Here is a 23,267-nt window from a genome sequence, read left to right as displayed (position 1 = left end):
GGGGGAGGAGATGCTCCGGGCTGGCCAAGCCCCTCTGCCCTCATCCTGGGACGGAGAAGAGGGGACACGGCTGTGATGGGGGTGCTGGGGACCGATCCAGAACTGGGGACGCTGAGCTGTGACAGGCTCCCAGCCATCTCCAGCACAGCCAAATGCCCGTGCTCTGCGTGCCTGACATCCCTGATGGTGCTGCCTGGTGCCTTTCCCCCACAGCTGCTTTGTAGGGTCTGGGTACCGCTGCGGTCCTGAGCACAGAAATTGCCCCGGGAAGCTGCACCCCTCCCAGAGCCCCCACTCACAGCTGGGGGAAGGTGATGGGAGCCAGCTGTGCCCGTAGCACCAGTCCTGTGGTTCCCAGTCTGAATATTTCCCACCCTACACTTCCCAACGTGGACGCCTTTGGGGGTTTCTCCTCTGTGGTGTGGAGCCCTCCCCACGAGGATGGGGTTTTGCCACCATCAGCTCGCTGGGGTGTGCTGATGACTGAGACAGGGATGTTGCTTGCACTGAGGGGCTCTTCCAGCCCTTAAATCATCTCCCACCCTCCTTGCTGTAACCCGCTCCCCTCCATCAGCATCATCCCTGGGAGCAGACCCCGCTCCCCGGCACCCAGGGGGACCCTCACCTCTGGAGGGTGGCGTTATGGGGTGCGTGGCTGTGGTCACCAGCCTCTGGTGACCTAGGTGTCCCCTCCCGCGTCCCCCTCCCCTTCATCCCTTCACTGCGCTGTGCCCGGCACACCAAGTGATCCAGAACCCGCGGGGTTGATGGATAACCCGGCCCCCCCGAGCCCTCTCCAGATGCCCTTGCCGGCAGGAGATGCCGTAATCTCCGCGGGGCTGGAACAAGCAGCCCATTAATTCCAGGAAGGCCGATAAGGCGCTGCCATGCCACGCTGTGCTGCGTGGTGCTGAGCCCCCCGGCGCTGGGGTTCCCAGCACTGCCCACCCCAGACTCACGATCCCGAGGGGGGGGGGTCCCATCCTCAGATCCAGCATCTCCCCGCCGTGGGCTTGGTGGGACCCTGCTAACCCCCAAAACCAGGCTCTGTCTGTACAGTTCTGAGTTCTGTGCCCTCTGTCCCATTTCTTGGCTCTGGTGTCCATCCTGTGCTGTGCTGCCTCGATAACTGCGGATGAGAAATAGCCCCGCGGGATCCGGTGGCTTGCTGGGATCCTGGTTTTGGGCACAGCAAAAAGATCTATGGGTTTCGGGCGCAGCAGAAGGATAAATGCACAGCCCCTTCCCAGGGTGGGAGCGGGACACCATGCTCACGGCGAGGACGATCCCCGCAGTGCTGATCCCCAGGAGGGCTGCGGGCGCTGGGTTGCGGGGATGTGCTTGGATCCTCGCCCCAATCTATGCCTCGGCTCTGCTGGCCCAAAATGGGGAAGAGGGGGTTTTGGGGAGCGCAGGGGAGAGGGAGCTTTTGGGCACTGTCCCCCCGCATCGCCACCGCTCTCCCAATTCGTTCCGGGTGAGCGGTGATTTACGGCCAGCTCCCGGTGCCCGGGCAAGGGGGTAAGGCGTGGGTGGGTTGGCGTGACGGGTGTTCGTCGTGACTTGGCCTCCCCTGGCATCGCCCACGCTGCCGCTGCCGCCGCCACCGCCGCCAGCTCCACGTTTGCCGGCTCGGGCGGCACGCCGCGCGCCGTGCTGCTGCTAATGGCACCGGGCAGGAGCCGCCCGCGGGCACTGCTGGTTAAGGAGCGTTTAATTGCTTACCAAACGCCCACCGGCGGGTGTTGTGCAACGCCTTTCGCCGCCGGGGAGCCCCGAGTGGGGAGCAGGGATTGCTGCTGTAGGGGAACGGGCTGGGGGTGGGGAGGATATGGGGTGCAGCGACCCAGCACCCGCCCCGGCACTGCTGTGCCTGCACACAGGGTGGTGATGCTGGGGGCTTGGACGGGGCTCCCCAGTGCTCCCAGTCATGGAGGAGCACTGTGGGGGGGGGTGTGTGGGGGGGTGGCTGATGCCCCAGGGCCTGCCCCAGCCGTGTGTTCCCCTCCTTTTGGATGGAAACGCTGAACCAAGGGGGACTTGCATCCTGCCTGACCCCAGGCACAGGCACACCTCCGCAGCTCACTTTGGTGCTGCAACGCTGCTCCAGGCCGTGCCCTGCCTGGGTCGGGTCCCTGTGGGGGGGCTTTTGGGTGGCCCCCAACCCACACCCAGCTCTATGGGGCTGGTGGGGGCCCCCAGAGCCTCCCGGGGAGGTGGAGGGGAGGGCGGGGAGGGAAGGGGCTGAGGACAGGGATGTGGAGGGAGAGCACCGGGGGCGGGAGGGGACCTGCCTCCTTTGCCATCCCTATAAATAGGAGGGACCGGGAGCGGGATTGCACCTGTGGGACTCCAGCTCCAGCAGGAGAGCAGGGCCAGGGCTGCACCTTGCTGCTCTTGCCTCCCTTCCAGCTTCCCGGTGCTCCAGCAGCATGGGGACCAGGGGATGGACGCTTCCAGCCTTCGTGGGATGCTGCCTATGGATTCTGCATGGTATGTCCCCTATTCTGCTACCCCAGTCCTTGCAAATCCCCGGCGCAATCTGCCCCAGGGGGTATGGATGAGATGTCTTTTTTCCTCCTGGCTTCATTGGAAGCTTTTCCTAGGACAAGTGCTTGCAGTCCTTTGCAACCAAAAAGCCGGGAAAGTGTTTTAGGGGGCAGACATGGCCCCACAAAGCTAGGTGCAGCCAGGTCCCCCCACAGCAAGGACACCAAAGGCAGGCACTGGGGGTGCACCAGGGCTGCTCCACCTCACCCACAGCCCAGCTCCATGCTAAGGCTCCTCTTGCACGAGCATCCCCGCTCGGCCGCCGCAGGGTGCACGGCATTTCCTGCTCTACGTGCAAGAATTAAGATAAAACATGGATTTATTAGGGTGCAGAGTGCCAAAATAACCTGACTCGGGGACTCGGGTGACTCACTGTTTTCCCCGAGCTGAGAAGGGAAGCGGCTCATCTCCTCCGGCCGATAGGGAAGGGGCGGGGGGGGGGTTGCTGCAAACACCTTAATTCATCAGGCGAAGACGGGAGCGGGGCAGGAAGGGGAAGGGGAGGAAGCAGCCCGGAGGAAGGAGAGCCGGGGGGGGACCCCAGGACTGGGACAGGAGGCAGCGGTCATTGCTGTGGCACGCAGCTCTCGGCACGCCACCGAGCCTGGGAGGCACCTCTGCTGCTGGGGGGTCGGCGGCCTCGCGGGGGGAACCTGCCGAACAGGAGCACCAGGGCCGGGAGCGGGCTGAACGCCCAGTCTCACCCGCAGGGTGCTGATTAGGTCTCCCCTAATTGCAGCCACCCGGAGCCAAGTGTCAGCAGATCCTCCAGGCTGCTGCTCCATCCCTTCGGCGGTTGCACCCCTGTCCTAAAAATAGGGCTGGGTGGGACCTCAGCAAGGGGCTGGTGCCTGCCCTGATGGGCGGCTGCTCGGCCCCTCCTGCAGCTTTGGGGCTGGGGAGAGGCTCCTGGGGTTGGGGGGGGTCTCCATCCACCCGCTGCAGATAAGGGCCTGGGTGCGGGGCAGGGTTTTGGCAGGGAAAGGGGGGCTGCAGTGGGCCGGAAGCCATTTGCAGCCAGCAAACGTTTCACCAAACCGTGGATGCCATCTCTGCCAAAGAGCTTTGGGTAAAACATATTTAAATTTCTCTCAGACACCCAAAAGATTCAAAAACGCAAAGCTGCGCCCAGGGGTGTCTCTGCAGTGAGGCAGAGAGCGCTAAGGGGCTTCCCTAAGACTGCAGAGCTCTGTCCCACGTCATGAAGGAGCAAAACAAAGGAGGAAAATTCCCCTTTGTGCAGGCACACGGATGCCTGCAGCCCCTGCCTGCTTTGTGTCACCCCTGCCCCGCTGTCCCACCGTCCCCTGTGCTCCCACCCAAGGAGCAGGGGGCTGCTGGCCCCGTCCCCCCCGTAACGCCCTGCTCCGTGCTCCCTGCAGGGCTCGGGGCCGCCGTCGCCGTCCCTGTGACCACGGAGGGGCCGTTTGGTGTCCACACAGCTTCTCCCACCGCGGCGCAGAGCGAGGCACGGGGCGCCCTGCCGCTGGGCACCGCGGGGACGAGCACCGCCGTGGCTGATACTGAGACAACCGAGAGCGTCCTCGCGGGACGCCCGGCGAGCCCGTCCTTCCCCTCCGGGGCTGAGGCAGATTTGGTGACCACGACCAGCGCTCCGACCAGTGCTCCGGCTGCGGGGAGCGATGCTGAGGCTGGGCTCAGCCCCAGCACAGCAACACGGGCTCCCAGCGGAGAGCCCCAGGCGGTGACGGACGTGGCCACGTCTCTTAATGCGTCCCAGGGAAACCAGACGGTTTCGGCTGCCGCCTTGGTTTTCACCCCCCAGCCCGCTTTCACCCCCAGCGCAGAGCTTGATGTAACGGCGGCCGCTCCTGCTGCACCCCCCGGGGCCACCCCTCTGTTTGCAGACATGAGCAAGGACATCCTCGCGTCGGTGACAAGGGAAGGAGCGGACTTGGAGCCCACGGCTGATGCCACATCCCTCCCTGCCACCCTGCCACCAGCAGCCATGAGGGCAGAGCCGACAACCGGCAGCCCCCTGGGTCCCCATGTCACCGCACTGCTGAGCCAAGGGCTGGCCACGGCCATGGGAGCTGCGGAGGAAGGTGTCACCCTGCCTGGGGACAGCCAAGGAGAAGGCAGTGCCCCCTCCTCGATCCCCAGCCCCGGGGCTGGGGGGCTGCTCACGACACGGTGGGACGAGGTGCTGAGTGAGACCGTGGGTGTCACTCCGGGGCCAGCAGCTCTGGGGTCTGGCGATGCGGGAGATGCAGTAAATGGTGCTGTTGGCAAAACTGATTCATCCCATCTGGCTCCAGAGAATGGGACAGTGTCGGGAGCAGCAGAAAACCCAGGGCTGACCTCCCTCCTCGCTGGACAGGCAGGGCTGAGCCCGGCCACCTCACCAGGACCGGCCAGTGGCGGGGATGGAGATGTGCAGGGAGCCCCAGCGGTGCCACCGGCCAGCCCCGGCTCAGCCCCAGCTCCTGCAGCCCCCGAGGCACCTGGGGAGCGAGGGGACACGGCCACCTCGCTTCTGGCCTCCAGGGCCCCCACGGATGCGCAGAGCGACACGGATGCCCCAGCCCCATCCATCACACTGCCCCTGCCCACGGGGGCTGTGGGTCCGGCCGAGCCTTCCCTGCAGCCTGCCCCATGGCAGAGCCCCACCGGAGAACAGCAACCGCAGCTTGCCGCCGCTCTGCCGTCCCACACGGACACCCCCAGTGCTCCCGGGGCTGCTTTCCCACCCCCAGGGGCTGCAGCTGGTGATGGGGCAGAGACAACAGCGAACCCCGACCTCGGTGCTGCCCCAGGAGCGCCTGCCTCGCTGTCCCCTGGGGGGTCACAGCCATGGGGGACAGCAGCCGGTGCTCCCGAGGGAGCTGATGGAGCTGGCACCGTCCCGAATTCAGCTCTGGATGCTGCCAGCCTGGCTTCTTCTGGACCCAATGGCCTGGCAGGGCCTACTCAGGGGGACACAGCAGACACGGCACGGGCAGGGGACACAGGGGACAGCAGTCCTTACGCAGGCACCCAGGGTGACACCAGCTCTTCGTCCAGCAGCGCTCAGCAGGGTCCCGCTGACACCGCAGAGCTGCCGGCAGCCCCAGCAGGAACCCTGCCCAGCACCGAGCTGTCCCCTGCTGCAGCGCCTGGGGACGGAGCAGGAGCAGCCCCCGGCACCGGGAGAAGTGTCCCCGCCTGGTCCCATGGCTCCCGGCCATGTGGGGCTGGAGCCCGACCTCTCGGGGGCTGAAGGACCAGGACCCCTGCCCAGCCAAGCCCCAGGTGCTCCCGGCGCTGCTTTCCCACCTCCTGTTGCTGCGTCTGGAGCTGCGTTTGGAACCAGCGATGGGGCAGAGAGAGCAGCAAACCCCGACCTCAGTGCTGCCCAGGGAGCCCCCATATCCCCATTCCTTGTGGGATCACAGCCGTGGGGGATGGCAGCTGGTGCTCCCATGGGAGCAGCTCTCCCTGGGGCTGAGGGACCAGGCAATGACTTCAGTTCGACACTGGATGCCCCCAGCTCTGCATCGCATGGATCCGTGGGACCCCCATCGCCCACCCTCGGGGTCCAGCCCGGCGCAGACCTGGGGGTGCCGGGAGCAGAGGGGCAGGCGCTGGGAGGCAGCGGGACCGGGTCTGGGCCATCCCTGAGCTCCTCTCCTGGCGCTGGGATGGAGGTCGGGACGGATCTACTGCCTGGTGCTGTGTCCCTGCCCGGTCCCCGCCTCTCCCGGTGACACACTTCCAATATCTTCCACTTTGGAGAACGGTGGAGCAGCAGCCCCCATGCCAGCAGCAGCCCCTGGCCCTGACCGCCTGTCCCAGGGCTCTCTGTACAGCGAAACTGGCCCAGAGCTCGCCACGGCGCAGGGAACTGAGAGTGCAGGAGATACGACAGAGGCAGCAAACCCAGGGAGCAGAAGTCCCTACATGGACACCAGCTCTTCGTCCAGCAGCGCTCAGCAGGGTCCCGCTGACACCGCAGAGCTGCCAGCAGCCCCAGCAGGAGCCCTGCCCAGCACCGAGCTGTCCCCTGCTGCAGGACATGGGGATGGAGCAGGAGCAGCCCCGGCACCGGGAGAAGTGTCCCCGCCTGGTCCCATGGCTCCCGGCCATGTGGGGCTGGAGCCCGACCTCTCGGGGGCTGAAGGACCAGGACCCCTGCCCAGCCAAGCCCCAGGTGCTCCCAGCGCTGCTTTCCCACCTCCTGTTGCTGCATCTGGAGCTGCGTTTGGGACCAGCGATGGGGCAGAGAGGGCAGCAAACCCCGACCTCGGTGCTGCCCAGGGAGCCCCCATATCCCCATTCCTTGTGGGATCACAGCCGTGGGGGATGGCAGCTGGTGCTCCCATGGGAGCAGTTCTCCCTGGGGCTGAGGGACCAGGCAATGACTTCAGTTCGACACTGGATGCCCCCGGCTCAGCATCGCATGGACCCGTGGGACCCCCATCGCCCACCCTCGGGGTCCAGCCCGGCGCAGAGCTGGGGGTGCTGGGAGCAGAGGGGCAGGCGCTGGGAGGCAGCGGGACTGGGTCTGAGCCATCCCTGAGCTCCTCTCCTGGCGCTGGGATGGAGGTCGGGACGGATCTACTGCCTGGTGCCGTGTCCCTGCCCGGTCCCGCCTCTCCCGGTGACACACTCACAGCACCCTCTGTTTTGGATTCAGCCAGCCCAGGTGCCCTGGGAGGAGTGGACGCAGCTCCCAGTGCTGTGCAGCCTGCCCTGGGTGCTGGTCCTGGCGCCCATCCTCCTGCAGGAGGAGGTGGGGGCGAAGGGGCTGGGGCTGGCAATGGGGAGTCCCTGGGGGTGTCCCAGGACCTGGATGGAGCAGCTGGAGCCTCTGGTGGAGGAACGGGAGCCGTGCTGCACTCTGCATCTCCCTCTCCATCTCCCGAGGGATCTTCTTCAGCCCGGACAAGCGGTGGAGCTGCTGAGGGAGCAGGAGGTCCTGGAGCTGGTGGAGCTGGTGTAGGACTGAGCCCAGGCCTGGAGGCTGCTGGCCCCCAAGGCGATGAGGAGACCCCTGTGCCTGCCCCCGGCATCCAGAGCGGCGCCGACCTCGGGCTCTCTGATGCGAACCTGAGCCAAACCAACGTGGTGCAGCTGGCTGGAGGAGAAACGGGAGCCTCGGCCCCTTGGGCACCTTCCCCTGGTGCCGGCACAGCAGACGGGGCAGGGGCCATCATCCAGATCACATCAGGGGTGCTGGCCCCCTCCGTCCTGTCCTCTCCCTGGGAGGTGCAGCCCCTGGTCCCGGTGGCCCCGGATGCCTCCAGCCCCTTGCTGGCTGCCTCTGCTGGGGGCATGGGGGGGAGCTCAGCACCAGCACCCAACGGGGGCCCCCCCTCTGCCTCCGGCACCCCAAGTGGGAGCAGCCCCTTGGCACTGGGCTCCCCACTGACTGCAGCGGTGGCAGGTGCTGGGAGCACTCTGCCAGGGTCCCCCGAATATGAAATGGCCTCAGGGATGCCAGCACCTTTGGGAGAAGAGTCCCCACATGCCCCCGCGCCCCCCAACACTGCCCCTGCTCTGCCTCCAGCCTCAGAGAGAGAGGATGCAGCAGAGGGGGTGGCTGCTCGCCCCCCACCAGTTTCCTCTCCGGTTTCTGGAAGTGAGTGGGGCGCGGGGACACGGGGAGAGCTGGGGGCTGCCGTGGGGGGGGGCTGCTGCCTTCCTTCCTCCTCTCCAGCCTGGGGGCCCCGTGGTCCCCCCCAGACCCTCGGTGGCTGAAGGCAGAGGGGACACCGATGGCCCTGTGCCTGGGGAACCACGTCCCAGTGTCTCTGTAGGACCAGGAGGAGCTGGGGGAGCCTTGGAGACCCCCACTCAGCCCCTGGCGGGGGGCAGCCCGGGGTCTCTCTCTGTCCTTCCTCCCACTGGCCCCACTGCTGGCAGCCCCCTGCCCAAAATCCCGGGGCCGGGACCTGCCGGGGGTTCATCGCCCCCAGTCCTGCACCCCTCCTTGGGCAGTGCCACCCCTGCAAATGGGGTCCCTGCCGCCGGCGGGGCGAGCGTCCCCGCACCCATCCCAGGCCAGGGGGGAGCCCAGGGGGGGTCTCTCCCCACCACCCTGCATCCAGCCGTGTCCTGCAGCCCAACCCTGCCAGCTCCCAGCCCTGGGGGCAAGAAGGGGCTGCCGGGGCCAGGGAAAAATGAGGCAGCCTCTCTCGCCACCCGTGCATCATCCTTCACGTTTCCAGCTCCACCACGATCAGCAGCAGCTGCCCCAGTCCCTCCGCCCGGCCCCACAGGTAGGTGATGCACCGGGTAGGGCAGGGAGAGGGGTGGGAGAGGGTTCCTGCAAGGGAAGGTGATGTGCAGGGTGTCCCGGTGTCCCCCATCCTCCTGCTGCCCAGCCTGTGTCTCTGAATGCAGAATTGTTTCAGCCATTTGTGTTGGCACAGACCAAAGGTTTTGCTATAACCAAGTTTTTTTTTTATTATTATTATTTTTCTGTTTTTGTTTGTTTGTTTGTTTGTTTTTCTGTTTTAGTCGCAGCTGTGTCCCTCTATGGATACGGACCAAGGGAAAATGACCGCGAGTACGTGGAAAGGAGAGTGGACTTCAACTCTCCCCTTTTCAAGCCCGAGACTGGGTTCCCGTTTGGGAAAACCCTCCGTGACTCTCTCTACGTGAGTCTGCATTGCCCTGACTTGCTGCAGGGTGGGCGGCCATCCCCTAAAAACCTTGGGGAGACACCAGGAGCTGGGGCCCGGCTTGGGATTCATGCAGGCACGGGTTGGTTGGGATGCTTGCAGGGTCCGTTTGCGTCAGGAGGTGACTTTGTGGCCATTTCATCTCCTCCCCCTGTGCTCAGTTTACAGACAATGGCCAGATCATCTTCCCAGCCTCCGACAGCAGCATCCCCACATCCCCCAACCCGCCTCCCGGGGGGTTCAACGGCCACGAGGAGGTGCCCATGATCGCCGTGTTTTGGGACAACGCCGACTTCTCCAGGGGCACCGGCACCACCTTTTATCAGGTGGGTGAAGCCATCCTTGTGCGTGACCGCGTTAAGCACCTTTAGGTGATCCATGTTTGAGGATGCCCCTTGGGATGTATGATCGATGGGGTTGGCCGGTGGCATTTCAATTTTCTGGGCCAGATCTAAGAGGTTTTGGTCCTGTGTGAGTCCATCACCTGCACAGAGGCTGGGCGGAAAGGCTCTGCCAGCCAAACCCGTGTCTCAGTACGGAGCATCACAAGCGGATCTCCCTTTGAGACCCAAAATTCAGCGCCGCCTGCGCTTTGCTGGGAGACAAAGCATGTGTGCGCACCCTAAACCCGCAGGAGTTCCTCACCCTGAATTCGGAGAAGCCGCCCTTCATCCGTGACGTGGAGGCGAAGGTCCGGCGGTACCTGAGGTCCTCCTACTCTGCAGCCTGGACCCTGAAGGTCACCTGGGACAAGGCGCCTGCCTACGGCGCGCGGGGCGACAGCCGGAGGGTAAGGGGCTGCCGGGGCTCGGGGGTGGCCGGGTGCTAAAGGTGAGAGCTGCACCCATGGGTGCCTGCACAGAAGGAGCCGGTTCTGCCAAAAATGTCAGTCCTGAAGCCGCCCAGCCTCCATTTGTCGTGTCAGGAAGCCAGGCCCTCTCTCCACCACCACCTGCAGCGACCCACACCCTATTTTAAATTTAGTTTTAAACCCAGCAGCTTTGCTTGGCTTCTTACCCGCCTGCCATGCTTCTCCCCAGACTAACACGTACCAGGCGGTCCTCACCACCGACGGCTTCAGGTCCTACGTCCTGCTCCTGTACCAGGACGGGGGCATGCGGTGGGATTACAGCCAGCTGCCGGCTGCGAACGCGCTCATCGGCTACACCAGGTACTGCGCGTGGTGTTATAGCACAGGGCTGCACCAGGGCTGCTGGGTGATCCGAGCCGGGAAGGGCGATGCCTGACTCTCCCCCTTCCCTCTGCGCAGCGGGGATGGCTCTTACCACAACGATGACCTGACTCAAGGACCCCCGGCTGCCAAATATCGCCCTGACCAGTTCAGGGGATACAACACAGGTAGGGGCAACGGCCCGGGGAAGCTCTGCAGGGGGATGGGGACATCCCCAGGACGGGGGTGGAATCCAGCTGGTGCAGCAAGGCTCTCAGAGAGGTCATTGTCAGTGGGATTCGCCCTGAGCACATAAAATGCCACCCCTGGGCACCAGCTGCGCCTTGAGGCTGAGCCTGAAACACCCTTGGCACATCAATTTTTGGTGCCATGGCTGTGTCCTGGGCATTTCTTCTTTGTCAAGTGCTGCTCCCCCCATTTCCCTGGCGTTGGGGGACTGTTGTGTATGGGGTCCCGGGGCTGGGGGCATCCCGGTCACATCTCGTGCCTCCCCTCCTGCACAGATCTCCGTGGGCTGTGGCTGTACAAGCTGGAGAGCCGCGTGGGCATCAACTACCGCCTGAAGTGCCTGGCGTGGACGGGGCGGCAGCAGGAGCCGCGGACGTGGAGCCAGGACCTGCCCGCCTGCCCCTGCTCCCTGCAGCAAGGGCAGCAGGACCCGCGCTTCAAGAGCAGCCGGGGAGGCAAGTGGCACCGCCGTGCCCAGCGTGTCCCCTGCGGGGTGGCTGGGTGTCCCCTCCTGGGTGTCCCCTCCTCGGTGTCCCCTCTGGGGGGGGACCCCGCCATCCCCCTTTGGGACCCCTGCAGCGCCCAAAAGCTGATGGCAGCCCCGTTTTAGGCTGGTGGTCTGCCCGTGTGTCCATGCTGCACTCTGCCTCTCCCAACCGGTACGGTGCCGGCGTGCGCTGCCTGTACGACAGCCGGGGGCAGCTCGTGGAGGGGCGGCAGGAGAGGTACTGGAGGTCCTCCAGACAGGCGTCCCCATACCGTGGTAAGCACAGCCGGCCTCGGGCATCCCAGAGCTGCCAACCAAGGCGTGGGTGGGCTGGAAGCATCCCTGTGCCAAGCTGCACGGCACCAACTGGAGCCTGTAAATCGTTTTAATCCCCGTGCCACCCTGTCTTCTGGCACTTTGGGGGTGCACGGGGCTGTGCTGCGGCGAGCGCCCTGCTTGCTTGGAGCCAGTTGCCCCCACTCTTCTCCCCTCCTCAGCCCCTGCTTCTGATTTCTTTAATCCTTGCCCCCAGACCAGGAGCTGAAGCTGTACGACTGGTGCTGCAACCAGGCGGCAAGCGCCCGCCTCTGCGCCCGCTACGGCGAGAAGAGGCCGAGGATCGGCTGTGACGGATACCAGGCACTTGGCATGGGTGGGTTCCCAGCCCCTGTGTGCTGGGGTGATGCAACCTCTGTGCCAAAGCGGGGGACATCCCAGCCACCCCCGGTTAGTGCAACAAGAGCCCTGGGCAGGTCAGATGGGGAGGGTAAGCAGGTTGGGTCCCGCTGCTCCGTGCAGCACCCAGCAGCTCCGTGCAGCACCCAGTACCTCCATACAGCGCCCAGTTCCTCCATACGGCACCCAGTTCCTCCGTGCAGCACCCAATCCCTCCCCTAGGCAGGCACCTGGCCGTGGCATCACCACAGTGACAGCGGCTCTAGGTGTGAGCTGACCTGGGTCTTTCTTGCAATCCACAGCAGATTCCTCAGAAGACAACGACTCAGAGGAGCAGAGAGGTGAGCGGGCTCAGGGGGCTCCTCTCCACCAGCCTCCACTCCTCAGTCCTGCTGCCCCCTCCCCAGAAGGCAGAAATCCCCTTGGGGGGTCGCTGCTCACCCCAGACCCTCAGGTAGGAGATGGCCAAGCTCTCACCACTTCTTTGCAGATGAGGAGGATGAGTAACTCAGGGGATGCACATCCACAATGCGGTCTGGACCACGGCTGATCCTCTGAGTCCTTTGCTCCCCACCACACCCAGCAAACCTGAGTGTCCCCCTGCGTGTCCCCGCTCCCCCCGGCAGTGGTCACCCCGTGCCAGTGGTCGCCTTCACCGTAGAAGTTCTCGTTTCCCCCCAGGCTGCCACCTCATCGCTGGTGGCAGGGGGACAGGCAGTGCCACCGTGTCCCTTGTCCCTGCTCCCCTGCCTGGGGCTGGCCGGGCGAGGTCTGGCGCTACCTCCTGTGCTGGCGGGGGGGTTCGGGTCACCTTGCATGGGGCCACCCCCATGATCAGAAATGTTGGGAGAAAAATAGTAATTTGTGAGTGTGAGAGAACATCTGCACTTCTTCTGAAACCACAAGTAGTCCTTGTTAAATCTAGTCTCTTCAATAAAGTGCCGGAGGGTCTGAGCATCACTGTGGTGTCTGTCGGGGGGGGGCAGGAGGAGGAAGGGAGCAGGCTTGGAGCGGGGACCAGGGCCTGACCAGTCCAATCTGGGGGAGCTGTGAGGTGGGGTGCGCACACTACGCAGCAGCGTGCTGTCATTTCACATTTATTCTGTTCATAATGGGTCATGATCCCTGGGTCCAGCTGTGCTGTGCAGGGCCACACCAGACAGACTCACCCATGGATGACCCCAGTCACTTCTGCAGGTCCTCAGCAGAAGGCGAGACCCCCGCTTTGCTGACCCAAGCAGCCCCCCAGTAGCACAGGCACCTCCCACAGCCCCCAGATGCGATGCACCATGCCCAGCGGGCACGTGCCCGGAGCCCCCCATCCGATCCTGCCCCTGCCCCGGGTGGGCACGGATGCTGGGACCCCCGGGAGCGGCCACATCTCGCTGCTGGGGAGGCTGCATGGAGGCTACGGCTGCAGGGCAGGTTGGCTCGGAGCCCTGACCTGGGGTCTCTTGATCCTTATCTGCAAAGAAGGGATGGGACAAGCGGTGCTGGTTTTGCTACAAGGCCCAGTAGCAGTGCAGCCCCCGACGTCTCCGATGCTTTGGGAGTGGGCACCGCAGGGCAGCTCTGATGGACTTTGAGCCCCGGGACAAGGACGTTGGTGCCCGGCCAGGCCAGCGCCACCCCACGCAGGGGACAATAACCCCAGGCAGACCTGGACGGATGGGTCGATGGCCTGGAGCTGCGGCTCCCAGAGCCTTCCTGAGCCGTGGGAACGGGTGCTCTCTGCTCTCGCTGCTGCCTTGGTCAGGGCTGGGGTGGGGGAGAGGAGCAGAGCTGGGGGACACCGGGGGGCACAGAGCCACCCCAGTGACCCAGCATGTGCCCGAGCTGGGGCACGGCTGCCGCACAAAGCAGAGGCAGGCTGGGTTAGGTTGCAGGGTGTGCTCACAGGAGAACTGCCGAGGCCTCCAGAAGGTGTCCTTGGTCCTAGGAGAGGGGCACAGAATGGGGACAACGGGTCAGGGGAGCTGGGAGAGCCCCCGCCTTGTCCCATTTCCAGTGTGGGGAGCAGTGACTGAGTGTGGGGTAGATGGGGCTTCGGGACAGGGATTTAAGGGAAAAAAGCCCCTGCTATTGCACACACACACTGTTTCTTGCCCTGCCCCAAGTACAAGTGACAGCCAACACTTCCCTGCCCAACTCTTTCCAGGGGACCATGAGTTTCAGTGGAGAACATTTGGATGGCATTCAAATTCAAGTCAAATGGAAAGCCCTTCTGTAACCAAGCACTGGGTGGGATGAGGAAGAAATGCAAATAATCTCTGACATGGGGGCGAAAAAGGAAGCTGAAGTCACCCCGCTGATGTTATTGTACCAGGTACCTGCAGCAGGGGCTGGGCCCTGCTCAGCCCCTTCCCCAGGGCAGCAGCACCCTTTGCCCTTTTTTCCCCAGGATGGATTTTCCACTACATTTTCATTCTGGCAAACCTCCTCCTGAGGCCCCGCCAAAATTCCCTGCTGCTCTCACACCCCACAGCACCCATCCCGTGTGGGTCCAGCCCCCGCTGCCCCGAGCCCCTCACTCACCCCCAGGGGTCCCGGTGCCGGCGGCAGAGGTGCAAGGCGAGGCAGGCGGCGGCAAGCAGGAGGCAGAGCAAAGCCAGGGCCCCCAGCAGGATGCCGAGGAAGGCGGCGAGGCTGACGGCGAGCTGCTCGCACCGTGCACCGGCCGGGGAGAAGATGGAGAAGGGGGTGCAGCTGCGGAGGGGACGGAGACAAGGTTTGGCTGTGGGGAGAGGCGGCCACATGGGGTGTCCTCCACCATGGTGTCACTGCTACCTACCTGCACATGGGGCCCTCGGGCAGGTGCCGGCACCGGCCGCCGTGCTGGCAGTAGCCTTTCTTGCAAGGGGAGATGCAGAGGAAGCCAGTGGTCCCCACGTAGTCAAGCTGGTAGCCTTCGTAGCCGTACAGAGCGCAGGAGAAGTAGTGCCTCAGCTCCGCCACCGTCACTGGCGAGAGATGGCACAGGTTTGGCTGTGTGGCCCATAATTTGGGGCGTCCCTGGGTTTTGGGGCAGCATCCCCAGGTCCCCCAGAGCCGGATCCCTTGGATGGGAATCACCACCGACCCCTCTCCTCCACCCCACAAACCCCAGGGCATGCCGGGTGGCAGGGGATGGGCCGTGGGGACACCACGGTGCCAGGGGCACTCACGTTTCACCATGTCGGTGACATTGTCCAGGTGCAGGTGCTCAAAGAGGATGTGTGTGCCCACGTCCCGCTGTCCCCCGCCGCTCGTTGAAGGCGCTGGCAATGGCCCCCACCAGCTCCTCGTTCAGGAAGCGGATCACGGAGCCGCTGCTGCCGTAGTTGAACTCGGCCACCACGGCGAAGGTGAAGCCAGCAGCTGCCCTGCGGAGAGAGGAGCTGGCTGCTGGCATCCCCACCAGCACTGAGCAGGGCGGCCAGGCTGCACCGTGCCTCAGTTTCCCCACGTGTGGGCAGGGAGGGAAAGAAGGGGGCTCATTACTGTAAGGTATTTCCAAGGGTTTAACAGTTTTGGGGCTGGATAAATAGAATCCTGGGTGGCCCAGGGGGAAATGCCCTTTGTGCCCCAACCCTTGCCTCGTCTGCTCGACACTCACATGCGGGTGATGTTGGTGTTGCTCTGGAAAGCCTTCACCTCCAGGGAGCCCAGGATGGCCGAGACCTGTGCTGAGGGGTGTGGGGGGATTAGTGGAAGGCTGCAGGCACCGTGCCCCAGCCCCAAGGGCTACTCAGGCCTCGTTCCTGCCTTGGGGACCTGGCACATGGCAGCAGGGAGCATGCGGAAAGGCGATGGCCATGCTCCAGGAGCTGATGGGATGCCATGGGAGGGGATGCACAGGGTGCAGGAGGCACGGGCACCCCACGCCATGACATCCCCCCGTCCCTGAGCCACAGTGACACCCTGTCCCCTGCCAGCTACGTACGGTGACATTGACTTCCCCAGCTGTGGCATTTTGCAGAGCCCTGACCCGCAGACGCACACTCCTCCGGGGCAGATCTGCCAGGCAAAACCACAGCGGTGCCTTTTGTGCCCCAGGGCTGGCCAAGCTGGGATGGGGCATGGGGCACAGGCACCCACCTGGGCTGGCCGGGGGTCGAAAGTCCCCCCCTGCCACCAAGCAGCGTTGGTCAGTGAAGGCCGGGGGACACACACAGGCGGGCGCACAGGAGGAGGGGTGCAGGTGGCAGCGTCCCCCATTGCTGCAGAAGCCCTCGGGGCAGGAGCGGGACCAGCAGGCTGTGCCACAGCCCGGCCCCTCGCCTGCGGGACAGGAGCAGGGGTGACACGGGGACACCAATCTGCGCCCACACGGCTCAGGGGCAGGCACTGGTCAAAGTGCACTGCTCCATCCTCGCCGCTCCCACGCTGCGATGCCTTTCTTCCCCTCTTTTTTTTTTTTTTTTTTTTTTTTGCCTTTTTTGGGGCTGAGATCCCAAAGCACATCCCAGGATGCCATCACTCACCCTCCACACCAGGTGGGCAGGAGCAGGTATAGCTGCCCACGGTGTTGGTGCAGGTGCCGTTCCCCGGACACGCCGTCCCCTGCGCGCACTCATCGATATCTGCGGGGACAACGCTGCATGGCACCAGGCAAAGCCCTTTGGCACCCCATTCCTCCCCAAAGCCAGCCCTCATCACCTGAGCAGTGCCTCCCGTCACCCATCAGGCCGGGCGGGCAGGGGTCGCAGCCGGCGAGCGGGTCACAGCCCACCCCGGGGAAGCACCCCTGGGCGCAAGGGTCCGGCGGGTGCTGGCAGAAGGGACCCGAGTAGCCGTCGTCACACCTGCAGGCTGCCAGCTGCCAAGGGGATGGGGACACCGGCTTAGGGGACACGAGGATGGATGGGCGGAGAGGATGGTGCCGGAGGAGCTTCCTGGCACGTGGCGCTGCCCCATGCTGTTACCTGCAGGGAGGAGCCGTTGACAGTGGCCGTGTCGTTGTAGTCGCACTCGTGGCTCGTGCGGCAGCTGCAGAGGGTGAAGCTGAGCTGGAGGAGGGCGGCGAGGTGCTGGGAGCCCACGGCCTGCAAGGTGACGCTGAGCGGGGCCGTCCCGCGGGGCTCCCACGTCAGGGTGCCGTTCTCTAAAGGAGCCAGAGGAGGAGGTGGGCACGCAGTGGGGGTCACATCCCTGTCCTCCTGGAGGGGTTCCCCCTGGAGCCCGGCGTCTGTGCGGTGCCCATCCTGCCCCGGCTGCCCGCTGTCCCCATCCCTACCCGAAATGTTGAGCTCTGGGGAGATGTGGGGGACAAAGAGCGCGCCCGGCCCCTCAGCTCGGTACTGCCTCGTGACCCGCTCTGTCCTGAAGGCTGTGAGCGACGGGTCGCCGGTGATGACGGGAGGGAAGGCGTCTGAGGAAACAGCAGCCCGGTGTGCTTGCCGTGTGGCCTTGGCATCCTTTGGCTCTGTGTCCCTCTTGGCCAGGAGGGGACAGACCCCAGGCAGGTGTAGCTGTGACCGCCCACCAAAAATCCCCCCTAGATGGCATCTCCAGGGCTGGAGAGCAGCCAGCCAGGCAATGCAACTCAAGACCTTGGTGGCATCTATCCTGCTGGTGGCATCTCCCAGGTGTGGAGAAAAATCCAAGACCTTGGACCTCAGGAGTCGTTATCCAAGCCCATGCCCTCGTGGAGCTGAGGACCTGCTCCACTTACTGAGCGCCGTCTTCTTCTCCTGGAAGTCCTCCACGAGGCTCTGGGTGGCCAGGCCCAGGGTCACGTCCCCTGTGCTCAGCGTATCGTAGACGCACTCCTTGCTGCCGCGGCACTGCGAGGCTGCCCGCTGGTACTGGCTTTCATTCTCCTGCTGCAGCCGAGACAAGAAGATGGGGGTGAAGTTCTTCTCCGGTGTGGCCAAGGGCTGGGCGAACAGGCTGTGCTCTCCAACAGCCCCTGCAAGAGAGCACACCGTGGGTAGGGCCTTTGGTTTTTAAAGTTCGTTCTCTTCAGGGATGGTTTACATGGAGCAATGAAGAGACCAAAGGGTTCCCTGGCACCAGTCTTGCCGAGAGAAATGTCCAAATCCCCCTAGCCAAAGCGTGGCCAGAAGGTGTTGGAGTGCGGGGATGGCCAGGGTGGATCCCAAGCCCAGCCTTACAGGTCATCCCGTAGCTGAAGATCTCCTCCTCGCTGCTGTTCACAGGGATGCTGGTCCCGTTTGACATCTGGAAGTCATCTGCGGGGTTGTTGTTCCACACACCTGTGGGAGCACCACCGCAGGATTGGGGTCCCACCTCCAGTGTCACCCGGGGACACCCAGAACCACGCTCCCACCACCTCTGCCGCCTGCTTTGGGGTGGGAAGGGGACCTTGCACCCTGGCCCTGCAAGCATGCCGGAGGAGAAATGAGGCTGCTGTGGCCCAGCTGGCAGTGCCCTCACCCAGGAGGCCCTTGGTGCTGTTGCGGTACCGATCCGGCAGGCTGCACACCACGCTGAGGAGCCCGGCGCTGGCTGAGATGGAGATGGAGACGGTGCCGTCAAAGGTGGCCGTGACGGAGGAGGTGTTGACCAGCAGCACCCCAGGGCTGTAGTGCACCTCGGCACCCATGTCTGCAAGGGGATATGAACACAAGGGGAGAGCCCACGTGAGTCTGGGTCTGAAGTGATGCCTCTGAATTCGGGGAGGGGAGCTCTCCCCATCCCCCTGGCCAGGTCCCCGTGGGATGGGGACACCCCTCAACCCCCCCAGACACACTGAACATTTTATCACCACCTCCTGCTCACCTTGGGAGTAGGAAAACTGGATGGTTTGGTAGTTCAGGAGGACTTGGATGTCACCCTGGCTCCCCAAAGTCCACTCAACCTGCAAATGGCAATGGATGTCCCCATCAGCCCCTCCGCTCGTCCCTCCCCACCTCCTGCTCGGGACGTGATGTTACACCCCATCCTTCTCCAGCCCCAGCAGAGATATTCAGCCCGGGGGCCATACTAGCACGCTCGTCACCCCAAGCAAATGCAATACAATGCAGCTTGGGTGGTTGTGTGGGTGAAGACGGAGAACTGCTCCCCGCTGCCACCGTCCCGGGGCACATCCAGGCTGCCACCGCTGCTTGGCTGACCCTTGGAACATGGAGAGCTGCAGTGGTGGGCTCCAGGCTCTCTCCTGCTGCTCAGGGGCTCCTTCTGGTGACACTGGGAGATGTTGCTTACTGAAAAGGGTGCGGGGAGCAATTCTGCAAAGCAAGGAAGAGCACGCACAGGCACTACCATGTCCAAAGGAGACCGGTGGTCGGGGTGCAGTGGGAGGGCTGGAGCAGCCCGTGTCCCTGCAGGGCTCCAGGCCCATGCTGGACAGCTTGCAAGAGGTGTCAGAGCCGTGCCTCGTTAGTCTTAGCCCAACCCACTGCCCTTAGCAGCTTGCTGGGCTGACGGGAGGTGGCAGGATGCTCCTCTGGTCCCGAGCACTTGTAGGTACGTGCAGATGCAACACCCCAACTGCCCAAGGGATCTGTCCCGTTAGATGCTCAAACCGATTCCTCGGTCACTCCTACTCACTGTGGTGGTGGTGCTGGAGACGTACTGGGCAGCGAAGGCCACGAAGTTGGTGGCCTGGGCTGTGCCGGTCCGGGCCGTGCGCCCTTGCAGCACGAAGCTGCTCTGGGCATCGCCGGCCAGCAACAGGACAAAGTCCCCGAGGCCATTGAACGTGTAGGTGAGGCCATCCAGGGTGGTGATGTGGGGGTCCCCGAAGGCACTGGCTGGGGTCCGAAGGAGATGGAGATATTTTGGGGGGAGGAAGGAAAACGAATGCTGGTGTCATCGCATGGAGGAGGGCAAATCACAGTGCTCAGCAGTCTCCATCAGGATGCTGCGAAGTGCGGGTGGCTCTGCCTGGCACGGGGACTACATATGGCCGTGCCACCCGCCCCAGCACAGAGGACAGGGACCCCGGGGACTCACCGGGGGTGGGCGGCACGTATCCCTCGCAGCCGGTCCTCGGTCTCTTCTCGGCAAACCTGGTGCAGAACCGGGGCTTCCCCACGCGCCGGCAGCACCACTCGAACGCCTCCAGCTCCTCGTCTGTGGGAGGAGGGCAGATGGGTGCTGGGACCCCGCTGCGCCTGGAGAACACCCGGTGCATGGGGGGACCCTGTGGGTGCTTTAGGGAGCACTGTGCCCACTTACCGGCCGTGGTGTGGGTGGGTGGGCTCCAGGCTCTCTCCTGCCAGCCCTCCAGAAAGCTCGTGCCTCGGTACACACACCGCACCCCAGCACCCGCCCGGCTGGGGGACGCGGTGCGCAGCACCCTCACAGCGGTGTCTGCTGGGTCTGAGACATCCCGGGGGGTGGCAGCCGCCCCGGCTGCGGGAGGGGGCTCAGCCCCACGCTCAGCACCTCTGCTCCGGCGGTAGCGGGGGTCCAGCTCGGCCTGGGGCCGTGAGCAGGGGCAGGGTGGCAGCTCCGTCCTCCAGGTGGCCGGGGCAGGCTGTGCCTCCAGCCACGTCAGGCACCGCAGCCGGTAGTTCACCCGGCCGCGGCTGTCCAGCCGGTACAGCCACAGCCCCCGCACGTCTGGGGGGACGACAGGAGAACAACACACACATTGGAGCTGCAGCGACCACCAAAACCCCACAGGGGGGTCCTGACACCATCCGTCCCCCCCCAGCCCCGGACCAAGGGTGCCGTACCGGTGCCAGAGCTGCGGTGCTGGTCGGGTCGGTACTTAACAGCCGGTGGCTTTTGAGTCAGCTCGTTGTTTTGGGCATACCCATCGCCGCTGTGTAAAGAGAGCGGGTCTGGGGTTAGGGTTGGGTTGGGGTCTCCCTCCCACGTCCCCCATCACCACTGCCTGCCAAGCAAGAAGGGGAAGGGCTGCGGCGGGGCGATGGCTCGGCACAGAGCGGCCGGCAGGATTTCAGGCTGGGGGGCTCCGTGGGTTTTCCTGCCAGTTTGCAGAGAGAGGGTTTAAATGGGATGGGGTTACGCGAGGTGGGAGCTGGGCTCTCCTGGGCTGGAGGCCTCTGGTGGCCCCAGCATGGTGGAGGAATACAAGGTGCCCCAAAACACACACAGACGTGGGGACACGGCACCTGGAGAAGCCGATCAGCACGTTCCCGGCTGCCAGCCCGGCGTAGTCCCACCTCATTCCGCCGTCCTGGTACAGCAGCAGGGCGAAGGACTGGTTCCCATCGGTGGAGAGGACGGCCTGGTACGTGCTTGTCTGCAGGAACCCGCAGCGCCCCGTTAGCACCCCCAGAGCCTCCCTCCCCTCTCCCGAAGCGCAGATCGAGGATGCAGCAGGATTGAAATGTAAAAATACACCGTGCCCTGGTGTGGGGCTGGGCTAAACCAAGGCGAGACCCCAAATACCCCAACCAGCTGGGCTCTGCCATGCCCCATCCATCGCTGGTGGCTGTCCCCTTTGTCATCTGCCCTGTGCTCACCTGAGCATCGTCCTGCTGGGACGGGTACGCCGGGGCCTTCTCCCACGTCACCTTCAGGGTCCATCTCGCTGTGTAAGAGGTTTTCAGGTATTTCTCAATTTTTGCCTCCACATCACGAACGAGGGGGTCTCGGGTAGATCCGAGGGTGGGGTACTCCTGCTTTTTGCAAGGGGGGGGTCGGTGGGTGAGGGCTGATGGGGGCACTGGGATCTCTGGGCGCAGGTCCCCGGCAGCCCTGACCTGGTACCAGGTGGTGCCAACGCCATGCGAGAAATCTGCGTCCTCCCAAAACACGGCCACCGTCGGCAGCGCCTCACGGCCACTGAATCCCCGGGCAGGTGGGTTGGGGTTTGAGGGGACGACGTTGTCCGTGGGTGGGAAAATGATTTGCCCGTTGTCTGTAAACTAACCGAAATCACCCATTAGGCACCGGCACCCGGCTCCCCGGGTGGTTCCCCCTGGCCTGGGGGGATTTTAATCCCTACTCTGCACATGTGCAAGCAGTAAATGTCTATTTTAAGTTGGGAAAAAATAACATTCAGATTAAATTAGGTTTCTGTTCCATTTTTGTGTCTCTGTGTGTGTTTTTTTTTTTTTTTTTTCCTATGGAGCTGTACATCCCTTACATGCTCTGCGGCCACAGAAACTCACGTAGAGGGAGTCACGCAGCGCCTTCCCGAAGGGGAACCCGATCTCCGGCTTGAACAAGGGGGAATTAAAATCCACCGTCCTCTGGACACACTCTCTGTCACCTCCCTCTGTGCCAAACGGGTACAGGGACACCGCCGGGCCTGGGACGGGCAGGAGATTAATGGAGAAGGTTAGAAACGATTAACTTCTGCCCCAGCTTTCTCGCAGCCAAGACAAGCATGCCCTCGTGCCGTGGGATGCAATTTTAGGAATGACAGACGAGGAGAGCCCCTCCGGAGAGCCGTCCCCCGGGGTGCCCCCGCCCGCCCCGATGCTGTCACGATTTTTAACCCAATTTGGTCTTGGGTGACTCAAGCAGGGCTCGCATCTGGAGGAAATGAGCCACTTCGGTGACTCCTCCAATTTTGGGCTGGAATGCCGTGAATAATGAACCCGACGCGCTGTGCCCGGCACGTCCTAAGGCGGGCGGGGGGGGGCTCTGTGCCTGCGGATGCTTAACCCTACAAACCCCGCTGCTTCCCGGGTGGGATTTAGGCAAAATTCTGAGCAGGTATTTTGGTGACTTCGCTCACTTCAGCTGTAAAAGTTAAGGCAAAAAAAAACACGAAAAGGAGGAGAGCTGGGATGGGGAAGGGGTGCAGGGTTTGGCCCCTGCAGTGGTGAGCGGGGAGCTCGGGATGCACGGATGGGGCCGAGCCCCCCCAGGGCTTTGGGACTCTTCCTACTGTGACCACGGTGCTGTGCCAGCCGACAGCCCCCTCCTCTTCATCGCCTCAAGGAGGAAGAAAATCGACTTACCGAGCCCGTGGCTGGGCTGGGGCTCAGACAGTGGGTGTCCGTGGCTGGAAGTGGTGTGAGCAGGCGTCCTCGGTGTGGTGGCCGGTCCCCTCTGTGTCCCCAAAGCAGGAGCTGCCCCGGTGGGGCTGGTGGCTGCTGGCGGGGTCCCTCTGGCCAGGCTGGGCACGGCAGCAAACGCAGGGCTGGCATCGTGGCTCGTCACCCTGCCCGGGGCGGTGGGGACATCGTGGGTGACAGAGGGGGACGGGGTGCTGCTGGTGGCCTTGGCCATGGCAGATGTGGTGTGCCCGGTCACCACGGGGGTGTCCCTGCTGGGGGAGCCAGCTGACATTTCGGTGTCACTGGCGGGGACGGGGGCTGTCCAGGATGTGGCTGTGGTTTCCCATGTATATGAGCTGGCAGTGCTCAGCGAGGACACCCCGACAGAGGGCTTGTCCTCAGCAGCTGGGCCATGGGTGCTGCTGGTGGCCTCGCTGGGTGGCCCAGGGGGGACATGGGGGCTGTACAGAGCAGAGGTGGTGCTGGAGGCAGTGGAGGAGGGTGCTGTGACCGTGCTGAGACCGGCATCGCTTGTTCCTGCTGCCGGACCGGTGGCACCGGTGCTGGGTGTCACAGAGGATGCCACCACCGCCGGACTGGTGTCCCCAAGCACAGGAGGGGACATGCTCACATCTGGC

General features: G+C 64.1%; 3 protein-coding genes across 3 annotated transcripts; 2 read left to right on the top strand and 1 right to left on the bottom strand.

Moving 5' to 3' along the window:
• Positions 1-2,356: 2,356 nt before the first annotated feature.
• LOC121075018 (collagen alpha-1(I) chain-like) lies at positions 2,357-5,793 on the top strand. The gene is made up of 2 exons (XM_040567777.1): positions 2,357-2,493; positions 3,933-5,793. Exons 1-2 carry the CDS (start codon positions 2,433-2,435, stop codon positions 5,768-5,770), a joined length of 1,899 nt encoding a protein of 632 aa, XP_040423711.1. The 5' UTR covers positions 2,357-2,432; the 3' UTR covers positions 5,771-5,793.
• A 1,296-nt stretch (positions 5,794-7,089) lies between these two features.
• LOC121074789 (mucin-4-like) lies at positions 7,090-12,712 on the top strand. The gene is made up of 12 exons (XM_040567311.1): positions 7,090-8,131; positions 8,721-8,771; positions 9,013-9,152; positions 9,338-9,502; positions 9,811-9,966; positions 10,217-10,347; positions 10,447-10,535; positions 10,872-11,051; positions 11,207-11,359; positions 11,616-11,735; positions 12,061-12,099; positions 12,249-12,712. Exons 1-12 carry the CDS (start codon positions 7,090-7,092, stop codon positions 12,263-12,265), a joined length of 2,283 nt encoding a protein of 760 aa, XP_040423245.1. The 3' UTR covers positions 12,266-12,712.
• Positions 12,713-12,844: 132 nt separating this feature from the next.
• MUC4 (mucin 4, cell surface associated) lies at positions 12,845-23,255 on the bottom strand. Its single transcript, XM_040567776.1, is given in 24 exon segments — positions 12,845-13,223; positions 13,419-13,516; positions 13,656-13,693; positions 14,294-14,464; positions 14,550-14,718; positions 14,923-14,995; positions 14,997-15,120; positions 15,354-15,418; positions 16,222-16,320; positions 16,663-16,841; positions 16,974-17,108; positions 17,412-17,648; positions 17,854-17,955; positions 18,137-18,307; positions 18,482-18,560; positions 19,253-19,455; positions 19,658-19,777; positions 19,883-20,269; positions 20,386-20,474; positions 20,788-20,918; positions 21,142-21,297; positions 21,382-21,546; positions 21,793-21,932; positions 22,591-23,255. Coding segments are annotated over 24 exon segments (3,852 nt in total). The 5' UTR covers position 23,255; the 3' UTR covers positions 12,845-13,166.
• Between the last annotated feature and the right edge of the window lie 12 nt (positions 23,256-23,267).

Source organism: Cygnus olor, chromosome 9 (assembly GCF_009769625.2).
Source record: "Cygnus olor isolate bCygOlo1 chromosome 9, bCygOlo1.pri.v2, whole genome shotgun sequence".
In the NCBI taxonomy this organism is placed as follows: Eukaryota; Metazoa; Chordata; class Aves; order Anseriformes; family Anatidae; genus Cygnus; species Cygnus olor.
This window is presented reverse-complemented; position numbering and strand designations above follow the sequence as displayed.

What these genes read in the sequence shown, in the direction of transcription:
- LOC121075018 (XM_040567777.1), top strand. Translation starts at nt 2,433, where the DNA reads ATGGGGACCAGGGGATGGACGCTTCCAGCCTTCGTGGGATGCTGCCTA. An exon ending in CTGCCTATGGATTCTGCATG is followed by an intron (nt 2,494 to 3,932) that starts GTATGTCCCCTA and finishes TGCTCCCTGCAG; the next exon opens with GGCTCGGGGCCGCCGTCGCC.
- LOC121074789 (XM_040567311.1), top strand. Translation starts at nt 7,090, where the DNA reads ATGGAGGTCGGGACGGATCTACTGCCTGGTGCCGTGTCCCTGCCCGGT. An exon ending in CCGGCACCACCTTTTATCAG is followed by an intron (nt 9,503 to 9,810) that starts GTGGGTGAAGCC and finishes CTAAACCCGCAG; the next exon opens with GAGTTCCTCACCCTGAATTC. An exon ending in CTTCAAGAGCAGCCGGGGAG is followed by an intron (nt 11,052 to 11,206) that starts GCAAGTGGCACC and finishes GCCCCGTTTTAG; the next exon opens with GCTGGTGGTCTGCCCGTGTG.